The 20,199-nt window shown below is 48.5% G+C and overlaps 1 protein-coding gene across 1 annotated transcript in view; it reads right to left on the bottom strand.

Annotated features, from left to right (window-relative positions):
* Positions 1–3,055: 3,055 nt before the first annotated feature.
* Positions 3,056–20,199, bottom strand: part of LOC119178005 (uncharacterized) — a 324,881-nt gene continuing 307,737 nt past the window's right edge. The window contains exon 6 of the mRNA XM_075872694.1: positions 3,056–4,010. Coding sequence (XP_075728809.1) covers positions 3,909–4,010 — 102 coding nt within the window. The 3' untranslated portion in view covers positions 3,056–3,908. The remainder of the gene's footprint in view (positions 4,011–20,199) is intronic.

Genomic DNA, 20,199 nt, shown 5'->3' with positions numbered 1-20,199 from the left:
GTGAAGCTATCGAAACGGCCACGAGCGCGCTATGAGCTTGGTATATTGTCATGTTCTTACGTAACACGGATGTCAAGATTATCATGTTTGCACCAGCCATATACCTTCGTCATCTGCTCAAGTCACGTTACACCAAACTTGGTATATGTGAAAATAGTGAAAAGGCCGCGAGCGCACCATGTGCGTAGCATGTAGTCAGTTTCATGACACGCATGTGATGATTATCGTGTTTTGTCATTTACTATTGTCGTTCACTCATCACACGTAATATCAAATTTGGTATATGTGAAGCTAGCAAAATGATCGCGAACGCATCATGAGCATGGTATGTAGTTATGTTTTTCACACTCATTTTATGATTATAATTCTTGCACCAGTCATATGCCTTCGTCATCCATTTACGTCCCATAATACCAAATTTGGTATATGTGAAGTTAGCGAAATGACCGCGAGTGCACCATGAGCGTGGCTTGTAGTCCTGACTTAAATCGCATGCTTGTCATGATTTCCACGTTAACATCTGCCACTTATTTTCGACACGGAGTCATGTAATACCATACTGCTTATGTGAACAAAGCCATCGAAACGCTTCATAAATAATATCTCGTTATAGCATTTGTGGCACACGTTCACTCATTTAAATGGCCCTGACAAATTAGAGGCCACCTCAGGTAAATCAATTTGTACAAGAAATACGTGACATGATTTGCCTGCTAAAACCAGTCATGATTGTTCAGTGAACTGAGAGCGTGGGGGTAAACATCTATCTATCTATCTATCTATCTATCTATCTATCTATCTATCTATCTATCTATCTATCTATCTATCTATCTATCTATCTATCTATCTATCTATCTATCTATCTATCTATCTATCTATCTAGCGGCCTACGACTTGGGTTCTCCTGGCCGTTTCGATAATGGTAGTAATACCAAACTCTGTATTATATACCCTGACTGTATTACGACCATAACTGACTAGTCATAACATGAAAAGTATGACATGTCTGTCATAAATGTCATAAATTACATGTCACAGTCTTGCTGCTCTTGCGGTATTTTCATACACACATGTTGCAAGTCTGGTATGGTTTGACGTGACTGCATGGAGAACATAAGCGGCGGATCCTAACATAAAAATCACGACATGCGTGTCATGTAACAACATGACTACATGCCACACTCATGAAGTGCTCGCAGCCATCTCGCTAGCTTCACATGTACCAAATTCGGTAATACGTGACACCGACGAATGACATAGGTAAATGACACGTCCAAACATGATGATCATGACGTGCGTGTCATGTAACAACATGACTACGTCCCGCGCTTATGATGGGCTTGCGGCCGTTTTGCTACCTTCACATATGCCTAAAATTTGTATTACGTCAGGTGAATGGATGACGAATGTATGTGGCATGCGCAAACATAATAATCATGAGATGCGTGTCATGTAAGAACATTATTACACACCACACTCAAGGTGCCAATACACTTCGACGTGAGCCGGCGCGTGCGCGCGCCGGCGTTCGTTTTATCGCGTCACGTTGTCGATGCCAAGCCAGGCGCTGATATCCCCCTAGTAGAGACCAGTGAATCTGTTCACTGACCTTCATGGTGGATCTGCATGCCATACACTCGCAGTAGCACACCGCGCTGCGTTGCTTTGACACATAGCCGTTTGAGCACACATGGCGTTCCCCTGTAACATAGAGGGGCAAACGCGGTGCTGTCTAAGTAACGTCTTCCGAACGAAATGCAGGATGTCGCATTTCGCGCCGGTTGCATACTGGGCCACGCCGACGGACGCTGGTTGCGTCGGTCGCGCCTGGAGTCACACTATAAAGTGCTCGTGGTTTGCTAGCGCGGCTCCGCTGCGCCCAACCTGCGCGTGCGTCAACGTTTCGTCGGAGTATATTGGGCCCATAATGACGCGCTCGCCGCCATTGCGCTAGCTCCACATGTACCGAATTTGGTATTACGGGAATTGAATAGACGACAAAGGTAAATGACACGTTCAATCCTGATAAATATAATATGCATTTCATGTAAAACATGGCTACACGCTTCGCTCACAGCGTTCTCGCGGCCGTTTCACTAGTTCTACAAACACCAAATTTGGTGTTGCGCGACGTGAATGAACGATGAATGTAAATGACGCGTTCAAACATGATTATCATGATATGAATTTTATGTAAACATGAGTACATGCTTCGCTCATAGCACGCTCGCGGCCGTTTCGCTAGCTTCATATATGCCAAAGCTGGTATAAGGTGACGCTAGTAGCTGATGAAGCTGAATTAAACGTTTACAGATGATAATCATGACACGGAAGTCATGTACGGCATAATTTACCCCTGCCTCTTAACGCTGTGTTGATTTTAAAGTGACCTGTCACCCTTCCTCATTCGTGCTTCGCATATCATCTTTGCCCACCGTACGTGATATCTGCCCATTTTTCTTGTTTTCGTAAAGTGTTTGTTTTATGAACTTCGTTGGTAGTCTTCGGTCTGGAATGGTCGGCTTTGTGAACGTAGATACAGGAGAGAAAGAACAAATACAAGACTTGTGGCGTCCAGTGCAACCTGTATTTTCCAGCATTCATTTTTTTTCATTGTGCGCAGCGTGTTTGTTCCCTTAGCGCGAATATTAAGGTGAACTGAGACGAAAAAGTCCAGCTTCTATCTCTACTGAACGTAATGTGGTTGTCTTGGGCGATATTACAAATCATGCAGCACAACCTATTTAGCCTTCCCTGGGAGCTATTTCAATATTTTCGGAACATCGCTTGCGGCAGTGTTTTTGTTTGATTAATAGGTACTGTTTAGAAAACACCAGGGACACACTCCAGCGTGCTTTAGAATGCTCTTTGCAAAGGGACTGATTAGGCTTTCTCACTTTTGCAGCACAGCCTCAGCTTTCTCGCTGATGACACATAAGGAGTGTTTTGAATGTGACGCAAGGAATGTCGCTTAAAAACGAACTAGTATTCAGAAACTAGTGACCAATAAGAAATCTAACGTGTGCCCAAAATGACCTTCAACGACAAGAAAAAGTGTTCGAATAACTTTTTTATAAATGTGTCACAAATATAACAAAAATACTAAGCACTATCTCGGCCTTCACATGCATCCTCAGAAGAGGATCACATGAATAATAAAATACATAGGCATGGTTATATGCTACACTGTACCCTTTCTAAATCTATTAAATAATGGCGCATGCCATGAGTGAAACAAACAAACATCCAATGACGGCAGAATCTAAAATACATTTCATGATATTTTCATCCGCAGTTTATTACACAAAATAATTGGAACTACCTCATGTCATTCTATTCATTTACGTCTGCTGCAGCGTTAGTCTTACTACTGTTTAAAATGTTGTCCATCATTTATATGATATAGTAATCGACTCGGCAAATACTTTGACCATGTACGCATTCTGTGAAGAGACTGGAAATACGTTTTGTGTATTTCCTTGCTCTTTACAGTTAATTTTCAAACACTGTGCATCGTATGAGATACTCGAACGCTATTGGCAGCAGTCCTGAAAGGAATGCTACTTAATTGCACGACTACGAAACACTCGCAGCCGGAGAAACTAGCGAAATCAGCATAAAGCGACGCCCTGGCAGCTCAAGCTATATCGTCACCAATGCATTTGTATTGCTGAAAATGTGACGTCTGGCTCAGAAGCAGTTAATGTACAGAGAATAAGACTGAAGACTTGGCAACTGGTCAATGAAGACTTTTTCTTGTATGTTGCCCAGATAGTTGTCAAATGGAAAGCGAACATGCGAGGCGATCCAATCAGCGGGACACGTCACTCTTCGGTGTGAGGGACGGGTGCATATTGTCCCGATGTCTTTGTCGGTGTTCGCCACTCCCGGTCCACAGAAGGTCAATCTCAGTGCATGCCAGTCGGCGCTGCCGACGACGGTCCATCAACGAGCTCCGTAGCACCGGCAGCTGGCGCTGGGCTCCTCACGCGTCTTGGTCTGAAGAGGTTCTGAAACAAATATAGGTACTTGAGAACGCTCCCATCGTTTTTCATCGTGTGTTTGATGTAACTTCATACCCTACTGCAAAAGCTTGGGGAGCGTCTTGATTACAACGCGAAACAAAAGGTATATTTTATATCTATTGTTCTGGAACGTTGGTCCTTCTTATCAAAGTAAGCAGAAGATTTTAACAATAAATTTTGTGGCGTCACCAATTAGTCGAATCTCGCCACGTCACATGCCTCGCGAAAAAAAAAAACACTCCGTTCTTTGTCAGTTAACTTTCCTCCACAAGGGCTCTAAACCACCTCCGATGATTTTTTTTTTGACATTTCAAACAAAAGCGCGTTTGGAGTTCAGAATGCCGTCATGAAACGAGGTGCCCAACGAGGCACCGTTCTGAACCATAGGCATGCCACAAATCCCAAGTGACAATACCTTCTCCTCTCTGGGCCTTTGGGCAATTCTCAGCGCTCACCTTCACGTCAACCTTGTTTGCTCATTTCATCTGCTGCAAGATGGATAAATGAATGGATCAATGGATGGACGGACGAACTGACAGACATACAGACAGACAGACAGACAGACAGACAGACAGACAGACAGACAGACAGACAGACATACAGACAGACAGACAGACAGACAGACAGACGAACGGACGTACGGACGGATGGACAGACGGATGGATGGACGGATGAACAGACGGTCGGATGGACGGATGGATGGATGGATGGCGGTTTCAGACATACGCACGCATCAACTCGCCCATGCAACATGCTGGCGTGCAACGAGAACTCCCGCGCAACGCATGAGGTGCCTACAAAGATGGAGTGTAGAAGCTGCTTGCATGCTGGCCACCACGTGGCTAGTGCGCTGCTTGAACTACCCACTGTCCATTCTGGCGTCAGAATTTTGTAATGCTGGTAACAGGACACATGGTCTTGTGCGAACTTGGCAAGTGGCCCAGATCCGCACCGAAATAAAGCTTCTCTGTTGTTGTGGTATATCTGAGTTGTTGTGGTATAGCTAAGGTACTCGGCTCTGACCCGCAGGTCACGAGATCAAATCCCGTCTACGGCAGCTGCGTTTTAGGGGTGAAGCTCCTAAGCCATGGATCTGTCCATGCATGCCTTTTGTGGCCGGTTCATAACCATTGCTTGACTCACTCAGTTGGTGGCGCTAGTGTGAGTGACAGACAGACAAACATGCGCACGGATGGATGGAGGGATGGACAGATAGATGACGAATGCACGATTGGATGCATGGACGGATGGACCTCATTGCTAATTACGCAGCACATGCTTTCCAAATACACACCCTGAGGAATTCTGATGCAACCTACCATATTCCGAGGAACGTGCGTATACTTAGTGTTTGGAAACTTCCCATTGCAGCCAGTGCAAGAACTTTTCTCATTTTATTTCACGGACTATAATGCCATAACAATGAAAGAACCTCGCAATTCAGTCACCATGACAACAAGGAAATGAAAAGAACAAACAAAGACACGAAACAACAATTGAACAAGAACAACATGAAAGTTGATTTGTATAATATACGCACAATCTTACGTACTTCTAATGGTGTAATTGGCCAACTTTTCACGCGCGAGCTACGCTTTACAGATGACCTCCCCCTGTTGAGGTTCGCCAACTGATCATCAATCATTCCGTGAATATGGCATGATATTTTTCGATGGTGGCTAAAATGCTGTTGGTCAGTGTGCTCAGATTTGGGTGCACGTCAGAAAACCTCAGGTGGTCGAAATTTTCGGAGACCTCCACTACGGCGTCTCTCAAAGTTATAAGGTGGTTTTGAGACGTTATACCCCACATATGAATCAATCATCAAGATTAGGTACATAGTAGTTCATACAGAATGAAAAGTATTGGCGAAGGCACCAACGTTCAGCTGCTTTTCCCTGCGCCAGAAAATCACAGAAACCATGCAAGAGGCTTACCACATGCACCTCATGCAAAATATGCCCCTTATTCTGTTTGGTACAGGTCGCACTCAGTCTGATGTCACGTGGAAGTCGTCTTCTCGATTTCAATGACGTGTGGAAATCTGTATGTCGGCAACCGGCAGGTACGTGCGTAAACGATTGCCTCCGAGAACACCAAAATAGTGGGCACACAACGGTGCAAAGGCACCTTGACATCCATTGCCTGGACTGCAGCTGCACCTCCCTCCGATAGATGCGCACTAATTGCAAAGCATTGGAGTCTGGTTACAGCGAGGTTATTGAAGATGAAGAAATTGCCCTAGTAGGTGGAAACTTCGTAAGCCACGCATCAGTTACACTATTGCATTAAGAACGTGATTTCCCAGACAGGCTTTAGAGCAATTCAGGACCCCTCACACGTGCTTTGACTACTAAAAAATTGAGTGGGTTTGTCTTGTATCTTCATGTTTTTGACGTCCTTTACTACACATGTATTTGTCCCTCCGCGAATAAACGGTAATAATGATAATGTTGAAAGTATATAATAATAATAATAATAATAATAATAATAATAATAATAATAATAATAATAATAATAATAATAATAATAATAATAATAGTAATAATGATTGGCAGATCCCACGTAAATTGGGTATCGATGATACGCAAAGAACGCAAGAGAAAGTTTGATGCGTCAATTGAAAATCAACACAACGTTACGATGTGGAGGTAAAGGATGCCGCACATGACTTTCATGACATGATTATCATGTTTCGATATGTCGTTTTCCTTCGTCGTCTATTCACGTCACGTAATGCCAAATATATGATACGTGGAGCTAGAAAAACACCCGGGAAAACGCTATGCATGGTATGTTGTCATTTTCTTACATGACACGCGTGTCAGGGTTATCTTGCTTGCAACAGTCATATATTAAATGCGAAGCAATTCTTAGCAAACTTCGACAACTTTCAGCGTATATATTTATCTTTCTAGTATATATTTATCTATCTAGACTTTTAGCTCTGCTGGTCGTTTCGATAATGGTAATAATACCAAACTTCGTGTGCCTTAACATGACTGTATGAAGGACATATTTGATTAGTCCTAACATGAAAACAATATGTGCATGTCATAAATTTCATGATTTACATTTCATGGTCCTACAGCTCTTGCGGTGATTTCGTTCAAATGGCATGTTGCAAAACTGGTATGGTATGGCATGATTGCACGGCGAACACAAGCGACAGACGCTAACATGAAAATCACGGCATCTGTAACATGATTACATGCCCCGCTCATGATGCGCTCGCGGCCCTTTCGCTGGCGTCACATATACCAAATTTGGTATTACAGTACGTGAATGAATGACGAAGGTATGTGACTGGTGCAAACATGATAATCATGAGATGCGTGTCACGTAACAACGTGTCTACATGCTACGTTCTTGATGCGCTCGTGGCCATTTTGCTAGCTTCACATGTACCAAATTTGCCAGTACGAGACGCGAACGGATGACATAGCTGTATGACCATTCAAATATGATAATCACGACATGCGTTTCATGTAACAGCATGACTAAATGCCCTATATGCCACACTGATGATGCGCCTACGGCCGTTTAGATAGCTTCACATATGCCAAATTTGGTATTACGTGACGCCAATGGATCACGGAGGTTCGTGACTGGTGCAAACATGATAATCATGAGATTCCCGTCATGCGAGAACATGACTACGTGCCACAGTCAAGGCGCCAATACATTTCGAAGTGACGTGGTGCGCGTGCTGGCTGACATTCATTTCGTCGCGTCACGCCAGTGTTGCCACGCCAGGCGCCGGTCCTGCCATATACTCGCAGGTGCGTGCTGCGCTGCGTTGCTTTAACGCATGTGGGGGGCGCTGCGAGCGCTCGATGGTGACGGACGCACTCCACATCGCCTCCGTAGAGTTTCTGCTATTTCTGCGGACATCCACCCTGGTACCCCTGAAACTTGGGTTTATCGTCACCGCCAAGTTCTCCGCTTCGCCTAGACAACACCTTCGTCCAGGTGGGTCCAGTTTTGACAACTTGAGAGACATCCTTCACTCCCGGCTACAACGCCGCCTTGCTAAGGGCTCTCAGCCCGGCGATGGCGGCCGCCAACGTGGTTACGGGCTATGATCCTACCTCAAGCCAAGTACTGTCCATGGAGATTTCATTCTCCGTAAACACTATGCCATCAGAAGACGAATACCTCGACGACATGGTGAGACTGTGGCAACGCAAGCAAGCCAAATCAAAGTCTGCGTCTCAACAACAACGAGACGCCACAGCTGGCCGCCATTCCCCAGCCTTGGAAAGAACGCCGGCGCGCCATCCCTCCGGTGGTGTGCCTACCTCTGCGCCGTCCTCGCAGCCAGCGAAGCAACGCAAGTGGCGTCCGCGTCAGACTCCTCGCCTCTCTCGTGACGACTACATCGTAGTAGTGAAACCTCGCGTTCCATGCGAGCTACGCACATTTGTCCCGGCCGATCGCGCGGGCGACGCCATCCGCAGGTACCTCGGCGACCGGACTACCACGCAAATTCAAGTGTGGCCAATCTGGGGACAGAACATCTTGGTCTGTAGCACCACCATTTTGCCTATGGCACAGCGACTTCTCGGGGACTTCCAGCTGCAAGTGGGGGATCAACAGCTGCCCGTTCGAGGCCACGCCAAGGCACCAGGGGATACATGCAAGGGCGTCATCAACGTAAACCCTGCTGAAAGCCCGGAAAAGATAAAGTCTGAGCTGTGTTGGCCTCGAGGTACTATCCTTGCGGTCCGCAAACTTGGAGATTCCGCGGTGGCGGTGGTGACTTTCGAGGGCACGAAGTTACCCCGCTTCCTCTTCTACCACTGCGTGGCGACGTATATCCGCGCCTACAAGAAAACGGTCTCGGTTTACACCAAGTGCTGTACCATCGGCCATCGACCACCACAGTGTCCTCACCCCGCTCCAACGCAGTGTGACAAATGTGGAACCCCCGCACCTGCAGGTCTCAATACCCATGACTGCCACCCCAAGTGCCTCCTCTGCCACGGCGCCCATGAGACTGGGACCAGTGGCTGCACGGCAAAATATAGGGAACGCAAGAAGCCCTCAACATCTCCTCGAGGAACCACCTCATATTCGTCACAGCCAGACAGCGGCACAAACCTGCATCAGTCGGCTCCACCACTCCATGCCGACACTGAGGCATTCCCACCGCTCGAAGCACCAGCGGCGGTACCTCAGGTGAGCAGTTGGGCAGGGAATGCTGCTTCTAAGCCTCTCTCACCCCCTTCTGTCGATCCTCCTTCTCCCGAACTTGCGGCCCTTCGCCAGCAAGTTGCGGCACTTCAAAAGCAAAATTCTCTTTTAATTAAACAACTCGAACTCATAAATAAGCGACTTCAACCCCAACAACAGTGTACTGCAAGGCCATCCGGTATTGCCCTTGCTGTGCAGGCAGCTACGCCAGCTACGTCCAAGCTTAGTCCTTGCGCTAAGTCCACTTCCATTAAACCACCGGCTCAAGCAGCCATGTGTACTCCAGCACTCGGAACCGGTGCCGCATCTACTCCAGAAGCTCTTGAGGCTCCTAGGGCACCTCAGGTTCTCTTGCCCGCTAACCGAACTCTCCCTAGCGAGGAGCGCGCCCCGCGCATAGAGGAACACCTTACGCGCGTCGAAGCTTCGATTATTCACCTCCTCACCAGCTTCTCTGTCCAACGCATAGTAGTAGAGGTTACCCAGGGTATTCAGGCCTGGGCAATCACCCAGTTTCAACCCAAGGCATCGCGTTCCCGCTCCTGCTCGGTGAGCAGTGAAAGTGCAGCTCCACGGCGTCGTCGTGAGGTGGCTACCACCAGCCCGCCGTCGGAAAATCCGGCCTCTGTGCCCCTCCCTGCCTTTGAGGATTCCGAGCGGGACATGGAGGGCCAAATATAAAACCTAAGACAATCACGATGGCTACCAATCGTACGTCCCGTTCAAAAATTGCGTCTAAATTCGAGATTATACAGTGGAACCCTGGAGGCTTCGGGAACAGGCGAAAGCGTTCACATTTTTCCCTTTTCCTCAGCTCACTTGGCTCTCAGCCGGCCGTCTTGGCGCTCCAAGAATCTGGCCCTGCTCCATCCCTTTCTGGATACTGCTCCTATGTAGGCGGCACCACCACATGTCTCCTCGTGCATAAAGCTTACACGGCGATACAGATTGACCTTGATCTGGATCTTCCTTACGACTACTGCATGATATCAGTGCTGTCTCAGCGGAGGGGCCAACCATCAATACATATCTTAAACGTGTACTGTCCCCCTCGCCTCTCGAGGGCTTCGTTTGCGCATCTCTTCCATCGGGCGCTGCGTATAGCGGCCCGACAACCACTGGTGATTGTCGGGGACTTTAATGCCCCCAGCCCTCACTGGGGTTACCACTACGAGAAGGCCCGGGGCAGAGAGCTCAAGGAGCTCATTTCCTCGCTTAGCCTCACGCTTCTTACCGATCCGGCACAACCCACACGTTCCGGCAACTCGGTCACGCGAGACACATGCCCCGACCTCTCCCTCACCCGTCACATCCGCGATGCTACATGGGAAAATTTAGGCGAAACCCTAGGCAGCGATCACTTTTTACTCCGCATTTCGTTCACACCGCGGCAGAAAATGCGCCAACACTGGGGCCAAGCCCGTCTCACCGATTGGACTCCGTTCAGAATGCAACCATTCTCCGCCGGCCTCTCCTCAACCGAATATGCAGCGTGGGCATCATACGCTCTCCATATGAAACAAGCAAACACTCGCACCCTTGCAACCTCTAATTTGACTCCTGCAATCGATCCACACCTCCTACATCTTTGGCGCGCTCGCCGCGGGCTCGTGAGGCGCTGGAAACGCAACAAACTTAATCTGAAACTTCGCGCTCGCATCGAGGCGCTCACTGCAGAGGCGGCCGCATACTCTGCACAACTTTCCGATGCTAACTGGGCAGACACCTGTTCGAAGGCTGCAAACCAGATGAGCTCTACGAGTGCGTGGCGACTCTTTAGAAGCCTTCTCGATCCCTCCAACACCAGGGGAGAAACGCAACGCCAGCTCCACCATGCTCTGCATGCCTTTCAGGGCACTACGGATCAACTCGCGCGAGAACATTGTGACCGCTACATCTGCCGCACAATTGATCCCGCGGGCCCAGCATATACGTATTCCGGCGCCCCTAACAACGACCTCGACGCCCCATACACGCTTTCCGATTTACGATTTGCACTCACGAAAATGCGACGGGGCTAGGACCCTGAACGCGACGGAATCACAGTATCGCTCCTGGCAAATCTTCCCGACCAAGCACACCTCTCGCTACTCCACCGTATAAATTCGATATGGGACGGCTCTCCGCTGCCAACGGAATGGACCACATCGGTCGTGACATTCATACCCAAATCGGCAAAGTCCGTTAGTATCGAGGCACTGAGACGCATCTCACTTACGTCCTGCGCAGGCAAACTCATGGAAACCATGGTTCGCGAACGCCTCTCCGCCTACTTGGAGGCGAAGAGGACCTTTGCCGACACGATGTTTGGCTTTCGCCCGCATCTGTCGGCGCAGGACGTCCTGCTCCAGCTTCAACACGATATCATAGAGCCGACTACTATGCGCCATAACGATAAAGCCGTGCTCGCTCTCGATCTCCGCGGGGCTTTCGACAACGTCAAACACAGCACTATACTCACTAACCTGTCTACCACAAACTGCGGGCAGAAGACTTTCAACCACAATCGTGCCTTTCTATCACATCGCACCGCCTTAATTTGCCTTAATTCTACCGAACACGGCCCGTACTTATTAGGCATGCGGGGTACACCTCAAGGTGCAGTCCTGTCTCCTCTGCTTTTTAACCTGGCGATGATGAACCTCCCCTCTCTTCTAAGCGAGGTCGAGGGAATACAACACGCACTATATGCGGACGATATCACAATCTGGACCAACACCGGCTCCTTAGCGCAAATCGAAGAACGCCTGCAAAAGGCTGCCCTTCTGGTGGATACCTACGCTGGTTCATGCGGCCTGGAGTGCTCTCCAGCTAAATCGGCTCTTCTTTCAGTCTCTCCGCTACCGCCGCCTAAAATTTTTCTTCCGTCCGGGCCCGTCCCGTCAGTGCAAAATATTTGGGTTCTTGGCCTTCACCTCACATCGTCCTTGGATCCAAAGGGCACAATAGCAGGCTTCAGACGCACCAGCGAGCAGGTGAGCCGCATGATACGGCGAGTGTCTACCAAGCGCGGCGGCCTCCGCGGGTCTCAGTCCCTCCGATTGGCCCACGCGTTTGTGACCAGTCGCGTCCTCTACGCCTTGCCTTACCTTCGCCTGCGTCGTCGACACGAGCACCAGCTGGACGTCCTTCTTCGTTCAGTATACAAACGCGCTCTGGACCTACCTATTGCAACTTCCAACAGCTGATTCGCGGCTCTGGGGGTACACAAAACCTTTGCAGAGATGCGCGAAGCTCATCGCGTTAACCAAATCAATCGACTGTCGCAGACGCCTTCAGGGCGCCGTCTTCTACACAGACTTGGCCTTAACCCGATATCTGACCAAGACCCTCTGCAGCCGGTACCAGAGCTCTGGCGTCAAAAGCTATGGGTGGAACCTCTACCCCGTAATTTGAACCCCGACCTCCATCCTGGCCGTAGACTAGCACGCGCCGCGGCCCTTCATACGCGACACTCCGATCGTCCTGGTGTTTTCTACGTGGACGTCTCGGGTCCCTCCCCCTCGGGTCACTTCACGGCTGCCGTGATTACAGAGGGCAAACACGTCTCGATGGCCTCTCCTTTCGAGCAGACACAGTAACGCACGCTGAAGAGGTTGCCATAGCTTTGGCCGCCTCTCACCCTGCCTCACGCACCATCCTGACGGACTCGCGCTCGGCCAGTTCTCAGTACCTTCAGGGTTCCATTGCCCCGCTGGCGGCTAGCCTACTACAGGCAGCCTCTTGGCGCTTTAACCCTCATCCCATTCGTATAGTCTGGACCCCAGGCCACTCGGGCCTGCCCGGCAACGAGGCGGCAAATGCCGCTGCCCGCGCTTTTCCTGTCCGGGCCGTTGCCCCTCAATGTCCCGAGACGGAATCTGGCAATACCAACCTGACGCGCTTTCGCAAAATTTTGGCTTATTACCGGGCTTCGCGCCGCCTCTACCCGGACCCCGCACGCGGTTTGGAGAAAGCGGACGAACGACTTCTACGCCGCCTGCAGACTAACACCTTTATCAGTCCGGCGGTCACCAGGCACTTTTTGCCGGAAATCAATGGCACCTGCTCGAGCTGTCATGTCCTCGCCGACACATAACACGTCGTAGCATCGTGCCCAGTTAATCCCGTCCCTTTCTCATCCCCTTTTCCTATCCCAACTAGAGAGGCTTGGGAGGAGCATCTGCTCGGCTGCTCTACCTTGGCTGCGCAACGCTCCTTGGTGGAGCGCGCACGGGCAGCTTCCAGCTCCACTGGCGTCCCGGAATAGGGTCTGACCACTCTAGCACGCCGATGGGCCACGTCGGCACTCTCTAGTAGACTTTTTCTGAAATAAATGTTTTTTACCACCACTACCAACTTAACGCATGTGCGTTTCAGCGCGTCTGGCGTCCCTCCGTCACGTAAAGGGGGAGACGCAGTGTTGTCTGGGTTACGTATCGGTGCCAAATGCAGCATGTCGCCATTCGCGCTGATTGCCGTCGGGCAGCGCCGACGGACGCTGGTCGCGCCTGGCGTCAGACTATAGAGTGCTCACGTTTTGCTAACGTAGCGTCGCTGTGCCCGGCGTGCGCGCGCGTCATCGCTACATTGGGGTATATTGGGCCCTTTATGATGCGTTCGCAGCCATTTTACTAGCTCCACATATACCAAATTTGGTGTTACGTGACGTCAATGGATGACGAAATATATGACTGGGGCAAACATGATAATCCTGACACGCGTGTCAATTTAAGAACATGACAACACACCACGCTCATAGCGTGCTCACTGCGGTTTCGCAAGCTCCACATATACTAAGTTTGGTATCAGGTGACGTGAATAAATGACGAAGGTAAACGACATATCCAAACAAAATAATCATGACACGAAAGTCACGTACAGCATCAGTTACATCCACCTCGCAACGTTGTGCTGATATTAAAGTGACGTATCCACATTTCTTATTCGTGCTTCGCATATCATCGATTTGCACTGCGCGTGGGATCTGCCAATTTTTTTTGGTCATCCGTTGGCTTCAAATAACACCAAATTTGGAATATGTGGAGCTAGCAAAACGGCCGCGAGCGCATCATGAAACGCCCAATATACTCCGATGTAGCGTTGACGCGCGTGCACGCTGGGCACAGCGATGCTATGTTAGCAAAACGCGAGCACTCTATAGTCAGACACCAGGCGTGACCGGCGCGACCAGCATCCGTCGGCGTGGCCCGACGGCAAACGGCGCAAAATGCAACATGCTGCATAATGTGTCGATGTTTTACCCAGACAACACTGCGTCTCCATCTTTTTGTGACGGAAGGACGCCAGACGCGCTGAAACGCGCAGGCGTCAAAGCAGCGCAGCGCGGTGTGCACCTGGGAGTATATGGCACGACTAGCGCAAGGCGTGGCAACGCCGGCGTGACGCGACAAAATGAACGCCGGTGAGCACGCGCACCGCATCACGTAGAAATAAAATGTATTGGCGCCTTGAAGTGGCATGTAGCCATGTTCGCACATGACACGAATTTCATGATTATCATGTTTGCACCAGTCACGTACATTTGTTGTCCATTGGCGTCACGTAAGATTGAATTTGGCATATTTGAAGCTAGCGAAACAGCCGCGAGCGCATCATGAGCGTGGCATGTAGTCACGTTGTTACATGACACGCATGTCGGGCTTATGATTTTTAGATGCGAAGCATTCCTTAGTGAACTTCGGCGACTTTGAGCGTATCTATCTATCTATCTATCTATCTATCTATCTATCTATCTATCTATCTATCTATCTATCTATCTATCTATCTATCTATCTATCTATCTATCTATCTATCTATCTGTCTGTCTGTCTGTCTGTCTGTCTGTGTGTCTGTCTGTCTGTCTGTCTGTCTTTCTGTCTGTCTGTCTGTCTGTCTATCTATCTATCTATCTATCTATCTATCTATCTATCTATCTATCTATCTATCTTCTATCTATATATCTATCTATCTATCTATCTATCTATCTAGCCGCCTACGACTTTAAGCTCTTCTGGCCGTTCCGATGATGGTATCGATACCAAACTTGGTATGGCATAACATGACTGTATGAAAACATATTTGACTAATCATAACATGAAAATTATGAAATGTATGTCATGAATATCATGATTTACATTCATGCTCCTGCTGCTCTTGCAGTGGTTTTGTTCACATGACATGTTGCAAAACTGGTGTGGTAAGACATGATTGAATGATCAACACAAACGACAGATCATAACATGAAAATCATGACATGCGTGTCATGTAACAACATAATTACATGCCGCGCTCATGATGCGCTCGCGGTCGTTTCGCTAGCGTTACATATACCAAACTTGGTATTACGGCACCTGAATGGATGACGAAGGTATGTGACTGGTGCAAGAATTATAATCATGAATTGAGTGTAAAAAACATAACTACATACCACGCTCTTGATGCGTTCGCGATCATTTTGCTAGCTTCACATATACCAAATTTGGTATTACGTGTGATGAGTGAACGACAATAGTAAATGACAAAACACGATAATCTTCACATGCGTGTCATGTAACAATATGACTAAATGCTACGTTCATAATGCGCTCGCAGCCGTTTCGCTGGCTTCACATGTACCAAACTCGCTTATACGTAACCCGAACGAACGACATAGGTAAATGACACATCCAAGCGTGATAATCATGACATGCATGTCATGTAACAACATGACTATATGCCACACTCATGAAGCACTCGTGGCCGTTTCACTAGTTTCACCTAAGCGAAGTTTGGTATTACGTGACGCCAATGGATGACGAAGGTATGAGACTGGTGCAAACATGATAATCATGGTATGCGTGTCATGTGAGAATAAGACTACCTGCCACAGTCAAGGTGCCAATACATTTCGACGTTACGTGGTGCGCGTGCTCGCCGGCGTTCATTTTGTCGCGTCACGCCCGCGTTGCCATTCCAGGCACGGGTCCTACCATATACTCGTAGGCATGCGACGTGCTGCATTGCTTTGACGCATGCGCGTGTCAGCGCGTCCGGCGTCCCTCCGTCACGAAAACAGGGAGACGCAGTGTTGTCTGGGTAACGCATCGGCGCGAGACGCAGCATGTCGCATTTCGCGCTGATTGCAATAGAGCTGCTCTGACAGACGCTTGTCGCGCCGATCGCACAAAGCGTCATACTATAGAGTGCTCACGTTTTGCTAACGTAGCGTCGCTGTGCCCAGCGTGCACGCGCGTCAGGGCTAAATTGGAGTATATTGAACTTTCCAGTTGTGCTCACGGCCGTTTTGCTAGCTCCACATATACCAAATGTGGTGTCACGTGACGTCTACGGATAACGAAATATATGACTGGGGCAAACATGATAATCCCGACATGCGCGTCATGTAATCACATGACAACACACCACGCTCATAGCATGCTCGCAGCCTCTTCGCGAGCTCCAGATATACTAAATTTGCTATCGCGTGACGTGAATAGATGACGAAGAAAAACGACACATCGAGGCATGATGATCATGACCCGGAAGTCATACATGACATTATTCACCCCCCCTCGTTGCGTAATCCTGATTTTAAAGTGACCTATCAACCTCTCGCATTCTTGCTTCGCATATCATCGATTACCACTGTATGTGGGATCTGTCAATTTTCGGATTTGTGATCTACCTATATCGTTCGTTGGCCTTCTATAATACCGAGTTTCGTACATGTGAAGTTAGCGAAACGGCCACGAGTGCATCATGAGTGTATAATCTAGTCATGTTGTTACATGACACGCATCTCATGTTTATCATATTTTCACCAGCATCCTACCTTCGCCATTCATTCACGTCCCGTTGCACCAGTGACCTTCGTTATCCATTCACGTACCGTATTACCAAATTTGGTATATGTGACGCTAGCGAAACGGCCACGTGCGCATCATGAGCATGGCATGTAGTCATGTTCTTACTAGACAGGCATGTCATGATTTTTATGTTAGGGTATGTTACTTGTGTTCGCCATAGAATCATGTCATACCCTAGCAGTTTTTCAACATGCCATGTGAACGAAACCACCGCTATAGCTGCAGGACCATGAAATGTAAATCATGACATTCTCGAGATCAATGTTATTGTTTTGATGTCTTGACTAGTCAAATATAATCTTCGTACAGTCATGTTCTGTCACACCAAGTTTGGTATCTATTATCGAAATGGCCAGGAGAGCTAAAAGTCGCAGGCGGCTGGATAGATAAATAGATAGATAGGCTTAAATTCACCGACGTCACCTAAGAAATGCTTCGCATTTATAATAATAATAATAATAATAATAATAATAATAATAATAATAATAATAATAATAATAATAATAATAATAATAATAATAATAATAATAATAATAATAATAATAATAATAATAATAATAATAATAATAATAATAATAATAATAATATTAATACTATATTAATAATAATAATAATAATAATAATAATAATAATATTGATAATAATATAAAATAATAAAAATGAGAAGAAGAATGAGCAACAAATTGAAAGGTTACGTGCAGAATTGAAAGCACATTGAAACATGCCCCGCGTTCCTCACGCACAAAACGTACTCCCAGGTACGGGTGCACGCGAATAAGCGTCTCATCTGTTACTTTGCCGTGTCTGAAAAGCGCGTGACTTTCGCAAATGGAGACTGCAATAATTGCAGTGACTTTTTTGCCCCAGGTAACTACAGCAGAATTGTTCAAGACAAAGCACGAGGCCAGCCAAGGCGCAAGACCTTTACCTCCTCACCCCTGCGATATAAAGGCGCGTGAGGGAGCATCGCTTCTCCGGCACCCTTATCTCACAGGGCGAAGTAAGCGCTCTATGCGCCATCTTACTGGTAATGCTGAAAAGAAAACTCCCTCCGAGATACTCGTGAGCAGCGGTAAGTGGTAGATATAAGTAGCTTGCCGTTTGAACGGTAAAGGATGTGCTGCGGAAGAGGGGGGGTTCAATGATTAACGCCTCGTTTTCACGATGCAGAGGTCCCACGTTTGATTCCTAGCGTTGGAGTGTTGTTTTCTAGATTTTTGATTTCTCGCATTTTCATATATATAGATACGTATACATATACGGTGCACGACATCCACGCCGACGCCGGCGGTGAAATCTAGCCGAAGGTTTCCATATATTTGCTATCGCAATAATAATATTATTATTATAATGAATAATAATAATGTTGTTGTTGTTGTTGTAGCGAAGTGTTCGAACAGCGCGTCGTCTTTACAGCGGCTTCTAGTGGGTCGCTCTTTTCAGAAAGAGAAGAGCAGCTCGTAAAGAGAGTGGGTCCCTGCATTGACTGTCGCTGTCATAAATCATCACCGAGTGTCCGCCAATAAACGTCTTGACAATTTGGCAGAGATGCTGTGCCCTTTAAGCACTTTCGGTCCGCATTCGATGCCCTTAGAGTTTAGATCCCACACCGTACCATCAACCATGCACCAAAACGCTGCTCAGCAAACGCTTTCTCCTGCGTCCATGCCATGGTCGGTGTCCCCCGCAACCGCGACCCTCCCGTCTTCACCGGTGCGGAAGACACCGACGTCGCGGACTGGCTTGCCAAGTGCGAACGCGTAAGCGTTTCCAATAATAGGAACGATGCAGGTAAACTTGACAACCTGATTTTCTACCTCGTGGGTGTCGCCGGCATGTGGTACAACAGCCACACATCCGATGTCCTGACTTGGTCCGCTTTCAAAAAAGCTGTGTTCTACGTGCTCGGCCGCCCTGCCGTTCGTAAGCTCCAAGCCAAACAACGTTTACGTGAACGAGCACAGCAGACTGGTGAGTCCTCCACAAGTTACATCGAGGACATCCTTGACTTGTGCAAGCAAGTGGACGCGAGCATGTCAGAGGCTGACAGAATCACGCATGTTTTAAGAGGCACCACTGACGGTGCTTTCACCATTCTCCTGGCCAAGAACCCTGGCAATGTGGCAGAGGTCATTACTCTGTGCCAAAGTTACGAGGAGCTGCGGCGGCAGCGTTTGATGACCCGTTGACCGCCATCACGTGACGCTGATCTCTCCGCCTTGTCTGCAGCTCCTGACCACACAACCTTGCTCGCTAAAATCAAGTTGTTCGTGGGGGAGAAAGTTGCCCGCCAGGTCTCTATACTGACTTTTGCTCCTCCGCAAAATGCTGAACAGCCGTCAACTACACTTTCTGCCTTCCCTCCACCAAATCATTCATTAGGAAATTGCGGAAGTCGTTCCTAAATACCACCAGCCGCCTCCAGTATCTACGCCACTAAGCTACGCCCAAGTTGTCGCCAGACCACCCCCCCCCGATTCCGGTGGCTGGCCGCCTTAGTTACAACGAAACCATCGTAAGGCCCCAGGTTTTCGGAGAAACTGTGCCGCATACATACGCTACGTCATTCACGTGCCCCGAGTGCCGCCCACCATGCAGTTATATCAAGCAGCCGGCTCGCCCATCGCGTTCTGCGACATAGTTGGGACCCGCAAACCGATGGCGCGCTTTCGACAAGCGCCTCATCTGCTTTGCTTGTGGTTGCGTGTCACGTAGCACGCTATTGCAATCGCGTGGAGCAACCACAGGTCGTCTTCGACCTTTCCAGCCAATCGAGCTGCCCTTATGACCAACCACTGTCTATGTCACTGTCATCCCGCCCCGCTTCGTCTACTCGCCGTTCACCACCTCCGCAAAGTCGCTCACTGTCGCTCATGCGGCCACCTCCACCCGCAGACGACCAGGAAAACTAGTAGTCGCAGTCTACGAGGCAAAGACTGTGACCTGATTGAACTGCGAAAGCCTTCAGGGAAGCCCATCAAACGCGATAGACGTGCTTGTGGATAGTGTTCATTCATCTGCCCTTGTAGATACTGGAGCCGCCATATCCATCCCGGACGCAAAACTTAGCCGATTACAGCGCCAAGTGACCATGTCACTTTCTGGGCTCTCCCCCTGTACAGCCAGCGTCCAAAGCATTCACCCTACGGCGC

This window comes from Rhipicephalus microplus, chromosome 1, assembly GCF_043290135.1.
Source record: "Rhipicephalus microplus isolate Deutch F79 chromosome 1, USDA_Rmic, whole genome shotgun sequence".
Lineage (NCBI taxonomy): Eukaryota > Metazoa > Arthropoda > Arachnida > Ixodida > Ixodidae > Rhipicephalus > Rhipicephalus microplus.
This window is presented reverse-complemented; position numbering and strand designations above follow the sequence as displayed.